This window comes from Homarus americanus, unplaced genomic scaffold, assembly GCF_018991925.1.
Source record: "Homarus americanus isolate GMGI-L3 unplaced genomic scaffold, GMGI_Hamer_2.0 scaffold4060, whole genome shotgun sequence".
Taxonomy (NCBI): domain Eukaryota; kingdom Metazoa; phylum Arthropoda; class Malacostraca; order Decapoda; family Nephropidae; genus Homarus; species Homarus americanus.
This window is the reverse complement of record NW_024746161.1, coordinates 10,305,845-10,322,997: the sequence shown is the minus strand read 5'-3', so window position 1 is coordinate 10,322,997 and position 17,153 is coordinate 10,305,845. Positions and strand designations below refer to the sequence as shown.

Below are 17,153 nucleotides of genomic sequence, written 5' to 3'. Positions count from 1 at the left end.
CATGCAAGTGTCAGGAAAGTGTCTTGTGAGTCATGCAAGTGTCTGGGAAGTGTCTTGTGAGTCATGTAAGTGTCTGGGAAGTGTCTTGTGAGTCATGTAAGTGTCTGGGAAGTGTCTTGTGAGTCATGTAAGTGTCAGGAAAGTGTCTTGTAAGTCAAAACATATAATGATTAATTCCAGATGACTCTCCCCCCAGATACCCCCCCCTCCTCCCAGATACCCTCCTCCTCTCCCCCTCAGATACCCCTCCCCCCCCAGATACCCTCTCCCCCAGATCCCCCCAGATACCCCTCCCCCCCCAGATACCCCCCCCCTCCCCCTAGATGCCCGCGAAGTTTTGTCCTGATAAAAGTCAGGTGTTTTGTGTGTGGTTGTGTGTGGGTATGTGTGTGTGTGTTGTGTGTGTGTGTGTTGTGTGTGTGTGTGTGTGGGGTATGTCTTCTGCAAGGAGTCGAACAGGTGTGCTGGCAGAAAGAGTAGAGGTGGCAACAGACAGGTGATTGGTCGTGGCCTTGCTGGTTGGTTGAGGGTATTATAATGTAACGTACGTGTGTTGCTCTGGGGAGGGAGGAGGTGGGGGGAGGAGGAGGAGGAGGGGGGAGGAGGAGGAGGAGGTGGAGGAGGGAGGAGGAGGTGGGGAGGAGGAGGAGGAAGAGGGGAGGAAGAGGAAAGGCTGGGTTGAAGGTCATCGTCATGTTTATACTGTTGCTGCTGCTCTGAGTTAAATACAGATGGTGTTATGACGCGTCCGTATACACACACACACACACACACACACACACACACACACACACACACACACACTCCACCACACACACGCTTCACCACACACACACACACACACACACACACACACACACACACCACACACACACACTCCACCAGACACACACACACACTCCACCACACACACACACTCCACCACACACACACTCACACACCCACACACACACACACCACCACACACACACACACACACACACACACACACACACACACCCACCACACACACACTCCACCACACACACACACTCCACACACACACACACTCCACCACACACACACACTCCACCACACACACACACACACCACACACACACACCCACCACACACACTCCTACATCCTTCCCTTACGCCGTTACTTCCTCATTGGCGTTAAGTTATCGTTATTATTGTTGCTGTCTTCACCACTTCACTATGTTTAGCACAAGGCCCGAGGGACCGAGGGGGTCACGCAGGCTACGTCCCAAACTCCTTCGCCAACAGAAAGACATAAATTTATCAACCTCCCAAAAATATATATTTACGATATTTTCCGGTAAACAGACTACAGGTAATATTTGTAGTATATAAATGAGATATAAAGACAAATATGCCTATATGTGTATAATTTATATATATATTACATTAATCTGTATCATGACCGTTTATATAAATCATTCAGGGTTTGTAAAATACGTTAATAATAAATAGCTTGTGAACATAAGCGACTGAATGGAAGTATATAGAGCCAGGTCTTAGTACTTACAGCTTACATCTTTACCAATCAATCAATCAAAGCTTCAATCAATCAATTAATCAATCAATCAATCTAAGCATTAAACAAACAATCAATAAGCTTTAAACAATCAACCAATCAATCTATGCCTTAAACAAACAATCAATCAATCAATCTAAGTTTTAAACAATCAATCAATCAAAGCCTTTAATTGCACCATTTTCTTTACTCTAGTAACCTATTGCCTCATCCTCCTTAATGCCTCTCCACTGCCTCATCCACCCACCTTGTTGCCTCTCCACTGCCTCATCCACCTCCTTGTTGCCTCTCCACTGCCTCATCCACCTCCGTGTTGCCTCTCTACTGCCTCATCCACCCACCTTGTTGCCTCTCCACTGCCTCATCCACCTCCGTGTTGCCTCTCCACTGCCTCATCCACCACCTTGTTGCCTCTCCACTGCCTCATCCACCTCCTTGTTGCCTCTCCACTGCCTCATCCACCTCCGTGTTGCCTCTCTACTGCCTCATCCACCCCTTTGTTGCCTCTACTGCCTCATCCACCTCCGTGTTGCCTCTCCACTGCCTCATCCACCTCCGTGTTGCCTCTCCACTGCCTCATCCACCTCCGTGTTGCCTCTCTACTGCCTCATCCACCCCGTGTTGCCTCTCCACTGCCTCATCCACCTCCGTGTTGCCTCTCCACTGCCTCATCCACCTCCGTATTGCCTCTCCACTGCCTCATCCACCTCCTTGTTGCCTCTCCACTGGTAAAAGAACTCACTGTTGTCCCGGGTGTAAGTCCTCTATGGATGTACAAATATTTTTTTAAGTATTTTTTTAACCTGGCATGTTCATTTCTTCTCTTGGCCTGTACTGCGTGCTTGGCCTGTACTGCCTACCTGGCCTGTACTGCCTACCTGGCCTGCACCGGCTACCTGACCTGCACCGCCTACCTGGCCTGCACCGCTTACCTGGCCTCTAATAAATACGTGTGTGCTTCTGTTGACGTTATATGTGTCTTCCTCTAGTCACGTCGTCCAGTCTCCATGCCTCCCCTACACGATACTGAAGGCAAGGTAAGTAAGTTCACCGCCTCCACCACCTCCTTAATTTATCATCAATATCTTATATCTTCTTCTTTATCATATTATTCCCTCTTCGTCTTGTGTAATGTTTACTAATTCCTTGCTACTACTATTTCTACTTTCTTATGATAGTTAAAATAGTAGGTTAGGATAGGGTTGGTTTGGTTTGGTTTGGTTTGACTTGACTAGATTAGATTAGGTTAGGTTAGGTTAGGTTAGGTTAGGTTAGGTTAGGAGGAGGAGGAGGAGGAGGAGGCAATCTTCAGGTGATCCATTTTTTTTAGCATTCATCTTCTCAAACCTGAATACTAAGAAAACCTCGCTTGACTGTGTTAGTAAATTATTCTAAATAAAAGGAATGATGACAAATCAGAAATAATATAAGAATCACCACAAACGATTAAAGTGTATGTATGGGCCATGACGCTGGAGCTCTGTACCACTTTCCCTCAAAATTCATAAAATGTGGTGAAATTTTGGGTTAAATTTCCCGTTACATATTTAACGTGGTAAATTGGTGATAATTATAAATCATCCAGTTAGATCCTGCGTATGTGAGCAGCCGTGTTGGTTTGTCGGGTACTGAGTTGTGAATGCTGCTGATATATACAGTGTGTTTATTCTGTCTTGACCGTAACCTCACCGTCAGCCGCCTCTCTCTTGGTCACTGTTTGTGGAGATCTCTGAACTATAAGTCTTAGTATTAAATAATAGCCTACAGTCTTGGGTCCACAACAGCTTTATAATGTTCTTACTAATTTTTCAGAAACCGGCCATGAAGTTGTTGATGAATCCCAAAGGCGTGCAAGACTTCCACGCAGTTCAGGAACATTACCAGACCCTCATGAACGCCGCGCCTCCCAGTCCCGAGGTGGGCAAGATAGTGACAGAGGTACAGAGCCCAACCGGGAAAGGTAAACAAAGAATATCTTCCTATGTAACACTGAAGATTATTACCTCTAATACATTGTTAACACCTGTGTATCAGGATATGTTAGCACTGTGATTGGTAATTGTTTTTTTTTTTGCAGAAATACATGTTTTTATTTATGATTCTTGGTTTATATACACTTCTTGTATTTTGCAGTTTAGATAGATTTAATATATTGGCGCATGTTATCAGCACTTTCTGTGATAATAATGGTTTGGTTCACTTAAAGGAGCGGAACTCTTCGCTAAAAGGAAGAAGCGGATGGACAAATTTATTGTGGACGAGACGACGGTGCAAAAGGCGCAACAGCAGACCACCACCATGACCCAGCAGTCGTTCAGCAGCTCTTCCAACTTCAGCAGCAGCAGCACCGGCACCAGCAGTTATAGCACCAAGAAACAAGCTGAACTTGAGCGGGACCGACAACAGGAACAAATCTTGGTAGGTGGTGACAACAACACGAGGTGACCGAGCTGTATAATGTCCTGCCCCAGGGCGCGGTGATGGTACACACACTGAGTAGCTGTTCACCACTATAGTTCCTTAGCAAAGATCAAAGTAGCCTTATAAAATTATTTTGTTACGTTTGTTTGATTGGTTTTCTATTATTTTAGTTATTTTTCATTTTTTTTCTGACCTTGGTGGGGCAAACATCAGGGAATAGTGATCACCAGTTCGGTCGAGTTGATTATTATATACAATGTCATCGGAAAGAAATGCCCAGACTTTAACCCCTCGACTCTGGAACCCCTTTACGACGACTCATTTTATAACTGGTGCAGCTGACACTCCTCGAGGGTATAACAAGCGCACACCTAACTGCACCAACCTATGGATAAACAACTCAATATTTCTTTGGTAACATTTCGACAATATCTCTGGTCATCATCACACCTATAGCCTCAATACAACAGCACCCAGGACTAGTTTACTCTATCTAACTGGTATGTACTGTAGTGTTCTTGGTCTGTAAAGTACTACTGCATCCTGATATTACGTTCCAAGTTTCTACTGCTGCTCTTAGCGAGTTTGCTCCTTACTGTAGGTTAAATTTATGCATATTTAGCAGTTAATATATTTTTTTTATATTCAGTGTAATAGTTTTTTCTCAAGACACTCAATGTGCCCATTTTTATAATTAATTTTATTTGTTAATTCGCGGTTTAGGATTGACGCTGTTTAATTTCGTTTCATGTCTCAGGTTTGATGATGATAAGAAATATTGTCGAAATGCTTCCAAATAAATATAATGTTGTTTATCTATAGACGTGCTGTTACTCATCCTACCCTATATATATAATATCATTTATATAAGATCAATCAAGCCTCACTGTTCATACAGATAATATCAACTTTACAACACTGTCACTGATATTTGCTCGCTGATCCACAACTTTTTCATTATTACCAAACTGTAGGCCACACAGGTTCACTTGACAGCCGTGCATGGTGCAGTAGTACATAAAACTGACGATGGTTTCACGTGGACACCAAAACAATCTAGTACTGTGATAGTATTTAGTCGTCCAGTGTTGGTAGTAAGGTCACGTCCTAAAGATGTGTGATGATGTAGCTGTTTGAGTACACTGACATATAACTGGGTATGGGATGGTTGGGTACAGGTGTGAGGTGTGGATCTGAGTGCTGCGGAGATGTGTATGGAAGGCGATGGTTGTGGAGGTGGAGAATTAGTGGCGTTATGGATGTGTGGCTTTGGAGAAGACACGATGTGGAGGTTATCTGGATGGAAATATTGGTGTGTGAGTGGAGGTGGTGGAAGTGGAGGCATGGGATGGATCAGTCGTCTTTGTGTGTGCTGGTTGAAGCACAGGGTGGAATAGTCAGCCTGGCATGCCATGGGCCCACAGGAGCAGTTTCTGAGGAGCCGGGAGTCGAGCATCACCATGGTGAAGACGCCGTGGGAAGCAGCCCTAGAGACTGGATGTGCCGCTAATGCCTTCGACGATAAGAGAAAGAGGATGCAGGTACACCACGCACGAATACAAATGCAAAAACGCTTATAAATGCACGCAAGCATATGCACACACACACACACACACATACACATACATGCACGCACACTGAATACGCTACCACAGACCTGCTGTCTGCTGCACACGCTGTCGCCTGCTGCACCCCCTAAAAGGTTTCTCTTGCAGGAACCACTTTAAGCGCAAAAGTAATCTGAATGCTATTGATATTTCTTGTAAATAATCTATAATAAATTTTTTCCAGGTTGGATAAAGAATGTTTTACCTAGCATGCCGTAATACAAGATCAACTCCTAACCGAGACCTAAATAATGAAAACGATGATTAATGTAATATTTTAAGTGTTATTATTTGTAATATTCTGATGAAGTCAAATATTGATCATTTATTGTTTTTTATATAAGATGTTCGGCAGCTATAAGTCAACTTAGACCTTAGTATAACGATGCTGAATATATATACAGTAGTGTGTCGTGCGATACGTAAAGCTCAAACACTTGCTTGAACATCATAATCATTATCACTTTAATTTGTCTCTCGTAACACCACAAATAGATGCATAAATACTTTTATTTAGGTATAAACTAAATACACCATATTGTTCTTGTCAGGGCCGGATTTACCAATAGGCCAAGTAGGCCTAGGGCCCACCGGTACCTGGGGGCCCACTGAAAGTAATATGTCGCGCAGCGTGCCAGCGTATAACCTTGTTTCAAGTGTACACCGAGTATTTCATTATATAATATATTCACAACCATAAGGGCCCCTGTACAATAAGTATAGGACCCGGAGTATGGGGCCCCTGTACAATAAGTATAGGGCCCGGAGTATGGGGCCCCTGTACAATAAGTATAGGGCCTCAGTGGTCTTCAACTGGCGGGCCATGGGGTGGTTCTCAGGTGGGCCACGGACTAGGCCCTATAGTAAAATGAAGAAAATAAGCTAAAATGACAAAAATTGTAAGTCTTATGCCTTACAGGATTTTTGGCCAAAAATAGATTTTGTTCAAAATCTCAGTACAGGTACTCCTGAACATGCTGATTAAGGAGCTGTTGACCAAAATTTGATGTCTGGATTATTACTTGTTCAAATGGCTTTTAGAAAATTGTAATTACTTTTGCATGTCATTTGAATATGTGTATATATATAGATATATGCTGATAACCACAAGGAAAGAAGAAAACACGAAGTTCCCAAGCGCTTTCGTGTAATTCACATCTTCAGGGGTGAATTATACGAAAGCGCTTGGGAACTTAGTGTTTTCTTCTTTCCTTGTGGTTATCAGCATATACCTAGATCACGCGCAACTACAGTGATTTACTTGCATATATATATATATATATATATATATATATATATATATATATATATATATATATATATATATATATATATATATATATATATATATATATATATTTGGGGGCCCACTGATGAGTTTGTCCTGGAGCCCACAAGTAGGAAAATCCGGCCCTGGTTCTTGTAATGTGTGCTTCAATATTCGGCTCTTGTAGACGTGTAGATCAATATGCTAAACAACAATGACCAGATGTTAAGCTTGATTCTTAATGTATCTCACAAAACAATGGTATACTATGAAGACTGAATACATTATATATTTCAGGCCAGCTTAAGAAAACCTGTCACGAACGGTAAACCCGAGGTAAACTTGTTAGATCATCGCACTGTACTGTGCTGGTGTTTAGTCCCCGGTTATAGTCCGCTAACTATTTTAATACAGTATTTTATTTGTAGTTCTTGACATATAGTGATTAGTAGTTGTGTAGTATTTGTGGCACTAGATTAGCCGTTACATATACTGTAGTATGTATTCAGGGCCGGTACAGGGGTAAGGCGTCCTCTACCCACATTTACGCAGTTAACTTTAAAAAACGACATTGTACACTGAGTGAAGCTCTTAGTTTAACACTACACTGAGGTGACCGCCTAGTCTGCTTAAGGGTCTGGCAGGTCATGGAACTATTTACTATAAAAAAAAATTAGACAAATTCCTTTTAACCTTATAATTTTTCTTATAGACTAAAGTAATATATTACGCAGTTTTACGTCATTTATATTAAATTATTTCATAACTCAAACACCAACGCTAGCTTAACGTAATCCAGATAAACAAGATTAATAAGATTAAACTTAGCTGTTCATGAAGAGGGAAAAGAGAATCTACTGACATTAAGCTTCACAAAATTAAACTTATTCGAACTTAACCTAACCCAAACTCAGTAGACCCATTACACTGAGCGTCCGTCTGGCTGGCTAAGATGAGCTGAGTGAATTTTTGTGTTTGCTTTGTGTGTATTTTATCTATAGAAGGTATAATTTTGGTTCATTATACGACTGTAACTCAACCAATACACATAGGCTTGATGTATATACTGTACCTTGGTAAAGGCCTCAAATGGCGATAGACATATTGGATGACGTGAAGAATAAAGATTAGCTTATTTCACCTTATGATTTAACACCTTGTAACACTACTCGAGGGAGCTAGGTCAGGTCAGGTCAGGTCAGGTTAAGGGTGTTTTAACATCAGGTAAAATAAGCTGGGGTGAATAAGCTTTACGTGATCCGATAGTCTCAGAGCATTAACTTTTTTTTTTTTTTAATTTTTACAGTGGTTAAAATTTGCTAAAAAGTTAATACTGTATAGACGTTTGAGTTCTGGTTCATGATTCCTTATGTTGTGAACCTGGGAACAAAGATGTCTTACTACAGTTTTATTTTGGTCTTCATCTTTTGTTCATCTTACACGTGTCAAAGGTCACCTAAAAATCATATAGGACTGTACCTTGTCAATCCCGACCTCTTTAATTTAATACTGTATCTGTACTGACTGTTATAGTGTGTGTGTATACGTTAACTCTTATATTACATAGGTAATGTTATGAGTAGTATTTATATAACTTACCGAAGTGAGTAATGAATAGTAAATGAAGACTCTTGATGAGTTGTATGTGTATTAGTAAGTAATGAATAGTGTATTTGAATGTAGGATCAATGTTGTCGGTGTTATTGTGAACTTTATCCTTCGTAAAATATTAACCGGGATTATATATGTAGCAATTAGCCCATAGAATACACTTAGTACCTTCCTATAAGTAATTATGTTAGCAATATGAATACTGAGCCTAATTACTTGATCTAATACTAAGCTAAACTTTTGTGACTAAACATCAAGAGTGTAGTGAGACTTAAGTTTGTTTCTTTAGTTCTGTGTACAATTAACAGCGCTGTTAAATCTCAGTGTACAGCCACCCTCAAAAGTCCTGTCGCCTCTCTTGCTGCTTCATGAACCCCGATATATAGACTTGCGAACCCGAAACCATAGATGCTTCGGATTCGCGAGTCTGAATCCCAAGGTTCATAGTTCAGGAGGAAAAGCGACAGGGTTTATTTGTGTGGGTGACTTAACATGATATTAACTCAAAGACCAGCTTCTTATCTTGACATCAGAATTAGTCAAACACTAGAATAAATTACCATGGGAGTAATTTTTGTGCTTATGTGTCTTACTAAAGCATCTTGATAATGGGTGTGCTTATTGATGTTAATATATACTACAGTACAGTCCTGCACTTTATCAGGTAAGTAAGGTCTTTCAGCAGGTATTCTCGGCTAGTTAAGCACTACAATGGTGATGAATTTAGGTGATTTAGATGTTAACGAAGGATGATTAAATTTGGATTATTGTGAGGAATAAGTCATAGTCGTAGGTAAACTAAGCAATTCAAAATTTTTAGGTAACTAATATTTAATCTACCCGGTATAATTGCCAGATAACTAATACATAGCCTACCTGGTATGTCCAACTTTGTATAGGAATCTGGTAACTTTTCTTGGACGTGTTAAGTATAATTATAAAAACAGTTGATGTCAGGGAATATTAATGACGAATTTGAAATCCTCCAAACTCATTTCCTGGGATTTTTGATCAATTAGTTTTTTCCTTCGTGTTCTTCTCCGTTTTGGTTTTCAAATATCTTTTACATACAGAAGCAAGAAATTTACCTTAATATTCAACTAGGCCAATTTTATGTCCACTTTGGGGGACACACACAGAGTTGTCAGGTATTATTGTTGAAAAAGAAATTACGAGATCCAATAAAGTATGAATTATGGACGTCAACTATTTCCAGCTTCTAATTACGTGAAATGAAGACCACAATACTCCTTGTTGAGAATCACATGAATCCTTAACCCCAGCTTATTTCACGTGACGATTCAACACCCTTACCTTACCTGGTGGGTTTAGGTTAGTTTAGGTTAATTTATGCGGCACTGGCCTCTGTGGTGGCTATAAATTCCTCAACAGAAGGAACACCATAGCCACATTTTAACACAGTGGTGAAATAGAAACACCAGCCATAAATTATATAGACAAACAACCATTTTCTTCACCCTTCCTTTTCTGTTCTTTCTCAACCAGAAAATACATAAGGTTATGAATGGAGACTCGTTTATAAGGGTTTCGAACTGCATGAAAAGATTTATTTACCTTTCCCTTTACACATACACAGTAAATGATCAGATTCTGCCGTTTATACATCAAGTACATCAGTGTCTGTTTATTTTTTGTGTTTAAGTTCGTATTAAATTTGAAAATACACAATCTAGAAATTTATAGTTGTATGCTGTATTATGAAGTATAGTTTGGTGGTCAGGATATACTCTTGTGGTGTATGATACAAGAAACAGTCGTCCCCATAAACATTTTCTCATGTGATAAACAAATAATAATAATAATAATAATGTGTTGCGGTACAGTTGGCAGACACCGTGTGTGAACGAGCGGACGCAAAAGCAGCAGGAGCGCCCTGGTTGGAGATGCCCAAACCCGTGCCTGTAAGCTCTCGGTGTCTGTTGTCCCGTGATAAAACAAGTGACATTATTATTGGTAAAATATATTGGTTTGAAACTTACAAAGGAAATGGTGATAAAGATGGTACATTGAAATTTTGAACTCCTCTCGTAAGCTAACTGATATTATGTTTCAGCTTGCCGCCCCACAGTTCTCCGCGCCACCACCACTTGCCTCAGGTGAGCTATTGATCGTTAATGTCTATGCACGGATACAGACGTTGTTTATGTACGTCTTCTGTCCTAGAGCAGTATTGTATATATTAACTTCAGAGACTTCCTGATTATCATTCTATACAGTAAAGGATTATTCTCCATAACATTTTGTTTATATTGAACACAAAAAGAATTTAGGCTCGTCGGTCTTGGGGAAATTAGAATAATTTTCCTTGATGTGCTTCTAACTATAAAGTAGTGGAGTTACATCAAATTAATATTATAACATGACAAGATTTTCTCCATGTATGATTTTGTAAACTTAAGAATTTGCTTTGCCTCTGTTAAAAAAATCCTTAAGTTTATGATGTACAGTAAAGGTTCAACTCGAGGTTCATGTTTGCACTTCAGCTTTTTTGTAGCTCTTTCTGGTATATTAGACAACATTTCATGAACAATATTTTTTGGGGTCCCCTTTTCCATATATCGTTTAAAGGTTTTCTTGGCATAACAAAACTAATTTTTAAGACGAGATCTATTTATTTCAGTGAATATTTTCTCCTTTTAGCAGACTAGTTTTGTTTAGTTGTATTAAGTATAGTAGAATGAATCATTGTTCCAAAGTTTCATTAGATAGATATAAGGTAACGGTTTGTGCAGTGTGTTGTGTGACCCCGTGAAGTAACTCTTGTGAATGCCAACTATTGAGCCCCGCCCATTCATCATTCACCTCTCATTACGCTAAATCACACATGCACGCCTTAATTATATTGTTTATTTTTTTTGTTAAAGGTATGTGTGTCCTCGAAATGTTATGACCATTAAGTTTTGCATGTGATGTGGAAATAATGCTTTTCTTTTAGCATTACTCTTTTTTTTTTCTTTCTTACCTTGGCCTTCCACTGTCTACAGGCCCCTTCAATCTCCCAGACCTGACAAACATCTTGACCAAACCCACTAAGTCAGATTCCTCCAAGTCTAAATTAGAATATTTCGAGTATAAACCTGTACCTCCAAAGTCTAAACTCTGGCAAGGGGCCACACACCTTGGAGGTGGCGACCCGACTCTGCCCACAACAGCCTGCGGAGCCAAGTCCTTGACGAGTTCCTCCGCCTGTTCTCCTGCCCCAGCACCACTCACCTTTGCTAGCACTCCCAAGCCTTTTGCAATAACACTTTCGCCACCGTGTTCTTCTCCAGCTGTCTTCTCTTGCGTCTCCACTGCTGTCTCAGATACTGCCAGAGATAATTCCTCTATAAATACAGGATCTTTCTCTCGTAAACTTTCTTGTCAGGCCTCTAACACACTCCCGGCTTTTCCTCATACTGGCGCTGCTACAGTCTACATTAAGCCATTAACTCCTGTAGCTTCTCCCAAACCATTGACGTCTACAGTCTTTCCAAAACCAGTTTCAGTTGCAGCCTCTTCCAAACCCCTAGAATCTGTGCACTCAACTCTAGGCGCCTTTATTCCAGTTGTTCCTAAGTATAAACCAGTAAGGTTTAAGATTTTGTCTCCTCGAGCTGGTAGTTTCTCTCCAAAACCTGGCAACCATGTTCAGTTTACTGCTCCTACTAATGCTGAGGTTTTTCCTCCGGCCACTGCCTCAAGTCCTCCTTTTGCTCTCGATGTTAAATCATGTGTCCCGTCAGCCGTGCATGATCCTAACCCTGTTACTGCCACTGCTACTGCCACACCTGGTCCTCCCCCCTCCACCCTCCCTGGTCCTACCCCCTCCACCCTCCCTGGACCTCTCCCCTCCCCCCTCCCTGGTCCTCCCTCCTCCACCCTCCTGGTACTCTCCCCTCCACCCTCCCTGGTCCACCCCCCTCCACCTCCCTGGTCCTACCCCTCCGCCCTCCCTGGTCCTCCCCCTCCACCCCTGCCTGGTCCTCCCCCCTCCACCCTGCCTGGTCCTCCCCCCCTCCACCCTCCCTGGTCCTCCCCCTCCACCCCCTGGTCCTCCCCCTCTCCACCCTCCCTGGTCGTCCCCTCCACCCCTCCTGGTCCTCCCCCTCCACCCTCCCTGGTCCTCCCCTCCACCCTCCCTGGTCCTCCCCCCTCCACCCTCCCTGGTCCCCCCCTCCACCCCTCCCTGGTCCCACCCTCCACCCTCCTGGTCCTACCCCTCCACCCTCCCGGGTCCCTACCCCCCTCCTCCCTCCCTGGTCCTATCCCCTCCTCCCTCCCTGGTCCTATCCCTCCACCCTCCCTGGTCCTCCCCCCTCCACCCTCCCTGGTCCTCCCCTCCACCCCTCCTGGTCCCTCCCTCCACCCTCCCTGGTCCTCCCCTCCCACCCTCCCTGGTCCTCCCCTCCACCCTCCTGGTCCCTACCCCTCCACCCTCCCCTGGTCCCTACCCTCCACCCCTCCCTGGTCCACCTCCCTGGTCCCCCCTCCCACCCTCCCCTGGTCCCTCCCCTCCACCCTCCCCTGGTCCTACCCTCTCCACCCTCCCTGGTCCTATCCCCTCCACCCTCCCTGGTCCTAGCCCGTACACCCTCCCCACCAATACTCTCTCGTCGGATCCTGATTCAGATAAATTTAAATCTGCAATACCACCCTTGTTTGTGTTCCCTGACGGCACCGATGCTGACTCTTTGAACGACAACACGACGAAATCGCACTACGACCCCAGTATTGAGCAGTGTGTGCAACAACTCACCACAGCTAATGAAGCCAGCCATCCGTTTGAAGTTTGCCTGCCCAATGACAGATGCCGTACAGCCCATCAGACCCAAGCGGTAGATGGAGTTGCAGTCTTGGATCTTCAGGGGTTGAACCCAGAGGTCAGCAACTCCAGTACATTCACTGCCTGCAGCAGCAGTAGTAATAATACTAGTAACAGCAAGGTTAGCAACAGCACCAACAGCAGCCGTATAAACAAGATTAACAGCAGCACCTGTTACAGCACGAGCAAGGTTAATAGCACCAGCAGCCACAAGCCAGCACGACCCACCTCTCTACCTCTCATCCCACTGTCAGCCTTTATAAATCATGTTACACCACTTAGTCCTTCACCACCGCCGTCTGCCTCTGTCATCCTTTTCTCTGCCCGTAGTCCACCTGCATGTGACGCTTCCCTTAATGCATGTCACTTATCGAGTTTTCATGTAGTGCAAAACCCTGAGTGCAATAGTGCCTCTCCTCCCTTAGTTTGCATAGAAGAGTCTATTTCTAAAAAAGACACTCTAGAGGTGCGTGTGCCACGTTCCTCAGGATCCTCACTCCCCGACTCTTCCAGAAACTCTCCCAAGTCTATGAATGTGTCCCAAGACTTCACCTTTATTGATTTGAAACCGACCGACGTAATTAAACAATATTTAAACTTCAATAAATCACAGCAATCTTTTCCTGAGACTGAGTCCATCTTATCAAATAGCGCTGATCTGATACAAGATGGTCAGTCAGTGTTCAGAACGCACGAATCTTTTTCACACCCTGATATCGATCCGAGAGAAAACGAAAATAAATGCACTAACCATAATGGAAATGGCAGCAGCTTGGTCGCAGAAGCCTTGAGCATGAACCCAGCCACAACTTTCATGACAAATGAGTCCATTCTCAAATTGCCGGGCACGGATATTAAAGAAGAAACTAGTACAAATGTGTACAAGAATGGCGAATGCTCGAAAATTTTGTCTTCAGCTAAAGATTACAAACAGGAGAATGGTACTATCGCCAATGGTGTATTCCAAGAGGTCCCTCATATCCAAATCTCATACCAGCAGAGAAAATCATCTTTAGACGAGGAAGAACTAAAAAAGTTCTTGCTTGAGATGGAAGAAAGCTTTGATAATCTGCCAACAGCGATAGACACCATAAGCGTGGATGACCTCAGACCGCCAGACTTCTACCGCAGTGTCTCTCGTACGAGTCTTAATGAAGAAGTCGAGGACCCAGACCATCTGGTCATTAATGGTATCGCTCTCGACTGCTTCGACGCAGAATGTCAGGACAGTCCTCAAGTAACAATGCAAATATCCTTGCATCACCCTCAGTATATACCTGGAGATGACGATGACTTAACATGCTTCACTTACGACCAAAATGAAGCTACAGTTAATTTGAAACCTGATGATGATGCTTCATTTTTGGTTCACGGGGAATATGACCAGAAGAAAGTGACACATACATCCTCTCTTGATAATAAGTCTCAGGAAAATAACATTAGTTCCTCTGGGATGAAATCATTGTCGCCATATGAATACAAATATGAGACTGTACCAACATTTACACCAGAGAGTGAGAGTTCATGTTTGTTAAATGTAAACAAAGGTAATAAGGACGTTTCACAACAGTCTCCATCTAATAAAATGTCCTGGGATGATAAAAGCACTGATGAAATTACGTCCCTTGTGGTTGAAAATCACCAAGAGGTGGAGTCCGGGCAACCAGATCAGGCGCCAGCAATTGTACAAACGCTGGGAGGTGAAGTGTATGAAAGGTCGGGGAATGTGGAGTCAGAGAAAAGTTTTAGTGAGAACGAGGATGTAGTTCATGAAGAGAGGACATCTGCTAAACTCCGGGAGCGCATGTTGTTCACTGGGATGAGTTCTATGTCCATTACTAACACGTCACCTTCACCACTGTTCCCGCCGTCAAATGGCACCAACCCTCCCACTCCCTCCGCAGGCACCGGAGCCATCTATACGGCCGAGGTGAAGGTCGTGCAGCGCGCCTCCCTACCGCCTACACCAGTCATTGACTGTAAGTATTCAGTCATTCAGTCACCTGATTAAATTACAATCATTTTGTTCTCAACATGAATAATCTTTTAATATATTTTATATCAGTACATTATTATATTGCCTTTTAATTGACATATAGTACTCCAGTGTTAGAAACCGGAGTGTATAGTAATATTTTCTTCATAATTTTATAGCGTATATATATATATATATATATATATATATATATATATATATATATATATATATATATATATATATATATATATATATATATATATATATATATAATTTGTTGGACAAGTTCATAACCCCAGACCATGGTGTCCACAGTACCCCAGCACTCTCTGCTAGAACTCATGACTGATGATAAGGATGACAAACGTCGCTCCATGAGCTTCAACCTCGCTGCCAAGGGGTGGGGCACCTACAATAAGTTCTACACGCCGGTCACCTTCGCCACGTAGAAGTTACAACATTAGGTGCTCGACAGTCTACAAGAGCCTCGGTTTAACGGTGGCGAGAAAACATCCCAACTAACTCTGCTGGGTTTCATAATTAATTATTATTTGTACAGTGAATCATTCATTTGCTCTAAACCCAATATAAATTGTTTGAATGCTATTCATTTGTTTCTTGCCCTAACAAATTATTTCAACCGCTGTGAATTTACCACCTGACGAATTTTCTTTTCTTTTTTCCTCTTTCTTTTCTTTCTATGGGTAAATCGTGGTCAGAAAAATGTTATTTTTGGGTTAGTTATCCAATCCCTGTTGAGTTTCCTTTTTATTGTATAGTTCAGTCATAAATTTTGCTTAGATTGGAAAGCATTCATAATCGTTCTCAAGTAGGGAAATAGGATCTTTGAATTTACCTCACACAGAAATGTCCATTGTCTAGTTCTGGCTATTGTATAATTATTTGTAGTGCTCTGCGATGGCGATGAGTGTCCTTTTGTGATAAGTATATATTATTAAGTTCCTCCTATGTTCTGATGACTGAAACTGCTGCCGCAACAGTTTCTCAAGGGATGATACCCAGTACAGGTAATATAGCCTTGCTTCTCCCTCTAATTCTCAGAGGCCAAAGCACTCCACCCCATATTGCTACATTCTAAAACCTCACTTGAACATTTGTAAATACCGAACCATATATCTTCCTTTAAAAAAAATGATTCTAAAGTATTGATCTCAGGTGAGGTTGACGAGTGTGGGAAAATAGTCAAGGTATCAAGGACTGTTTTAACCTTTGTTGTGCATTTTGGGTGCTAGCAGGTCCGCGGTGCCCTGCAGCTCTGTGCGTCCCTGGCTCACAAGAACTCGCCCGCGTCTTATGTACGGAAGTTGAGTATTGTTTCTGATTACACATCAATATATTTTCCAGCCATTTGCTTAATAACTGTACCTTCATCATCTCACTGCTGTGTGGTGAAAGAAATAAGTTTATCAATTTCCGTAGACAAGACGGTTTACGCTTGCCCCCCCGCGCTGGGCTGCATGACGCACTGGTGTTAGGTGGTCCTTGTTGGCTGTCAACTGAACCACCCACACCACGCCTACGGGCCTGTTCACACTGCACTGCCTAAAGCTATGTATCTTGTGGACAAATAAAACATGTACTGTACTACTAGTGAGTCTGAATTACTGGCCACGCGAGGGTTATATCGCATGTACTGCTCTATGTTTAATATATGAGAGAGAGCATAGCTTAGTACTGTACTGCATATACTTGTGCTGTCCAAGATTGCAGTTCACTCAAATCCTACGGACTAGTTTATGTTATTTTGTTCGGTACTTTAATGGTCAATGGGTGAATGGTAAATATCCTATATCAATATTCATTATTGTAGCACATACAGTATGTACAATCGACCAAAGATGCACTGACCCCACCCTGGGTCTCGTACTCGCAATTTTACCTGGCAA

General features: G+C 42.4%; 1 protein-coding gene across 3 annotated transcripts in view; it reads left to right on the top strand.

Annotated features, from left to right (window-relative positions):
• LOC121879028 (titin-like) overlaps positions 1–16,854 on the top strand; it is an 82,489-nt gene extending 65,635 nt beyond the window's left edge. Inside the window, exons 13-20 of one of the 3 annotated variants that reach the window (XM_042385502.1) lie at positions 2,527–2,574; positions 3,350–3,497; positions 3,744–3,955; positions 7,130–7,168; positions 10,288–10,365; positions 10,518–10,560; positions 15,173–15,247; positions 15,562–16,854. In XM_042385502.1, the coding sequence (XP_042241436.1) occupies positions 2,527–2,574; positions 3,350–3,497; positions 3,744–3,955; positions 7,130–7,168; positions 10,288–10,365; positions 10,518–10,560; positions 15,173–15,247; positions 15,562–15,695 (777 nt within the window). In that variant the 3' untranslated portion in view covers positions 15,696–16,854. Of the gene's footprint in view, positions 1–2,526; positions 2,575–3,349; positions 3,498–3,743; positions 3,956–5,382; positions 5,500–7,129; positions 7,169–10,287; positions 10,366–10,517; positions 10,561–15,172; positions 15,248–15,561 lie in introns of all 3 variants that reach the window. The other 2 variants (XM_042385500.1, XM_042385503.1) reach the window with 2 other exon arrangements.
• Positions 16,855–17,153: the final 299 nt, after the last annotated feature.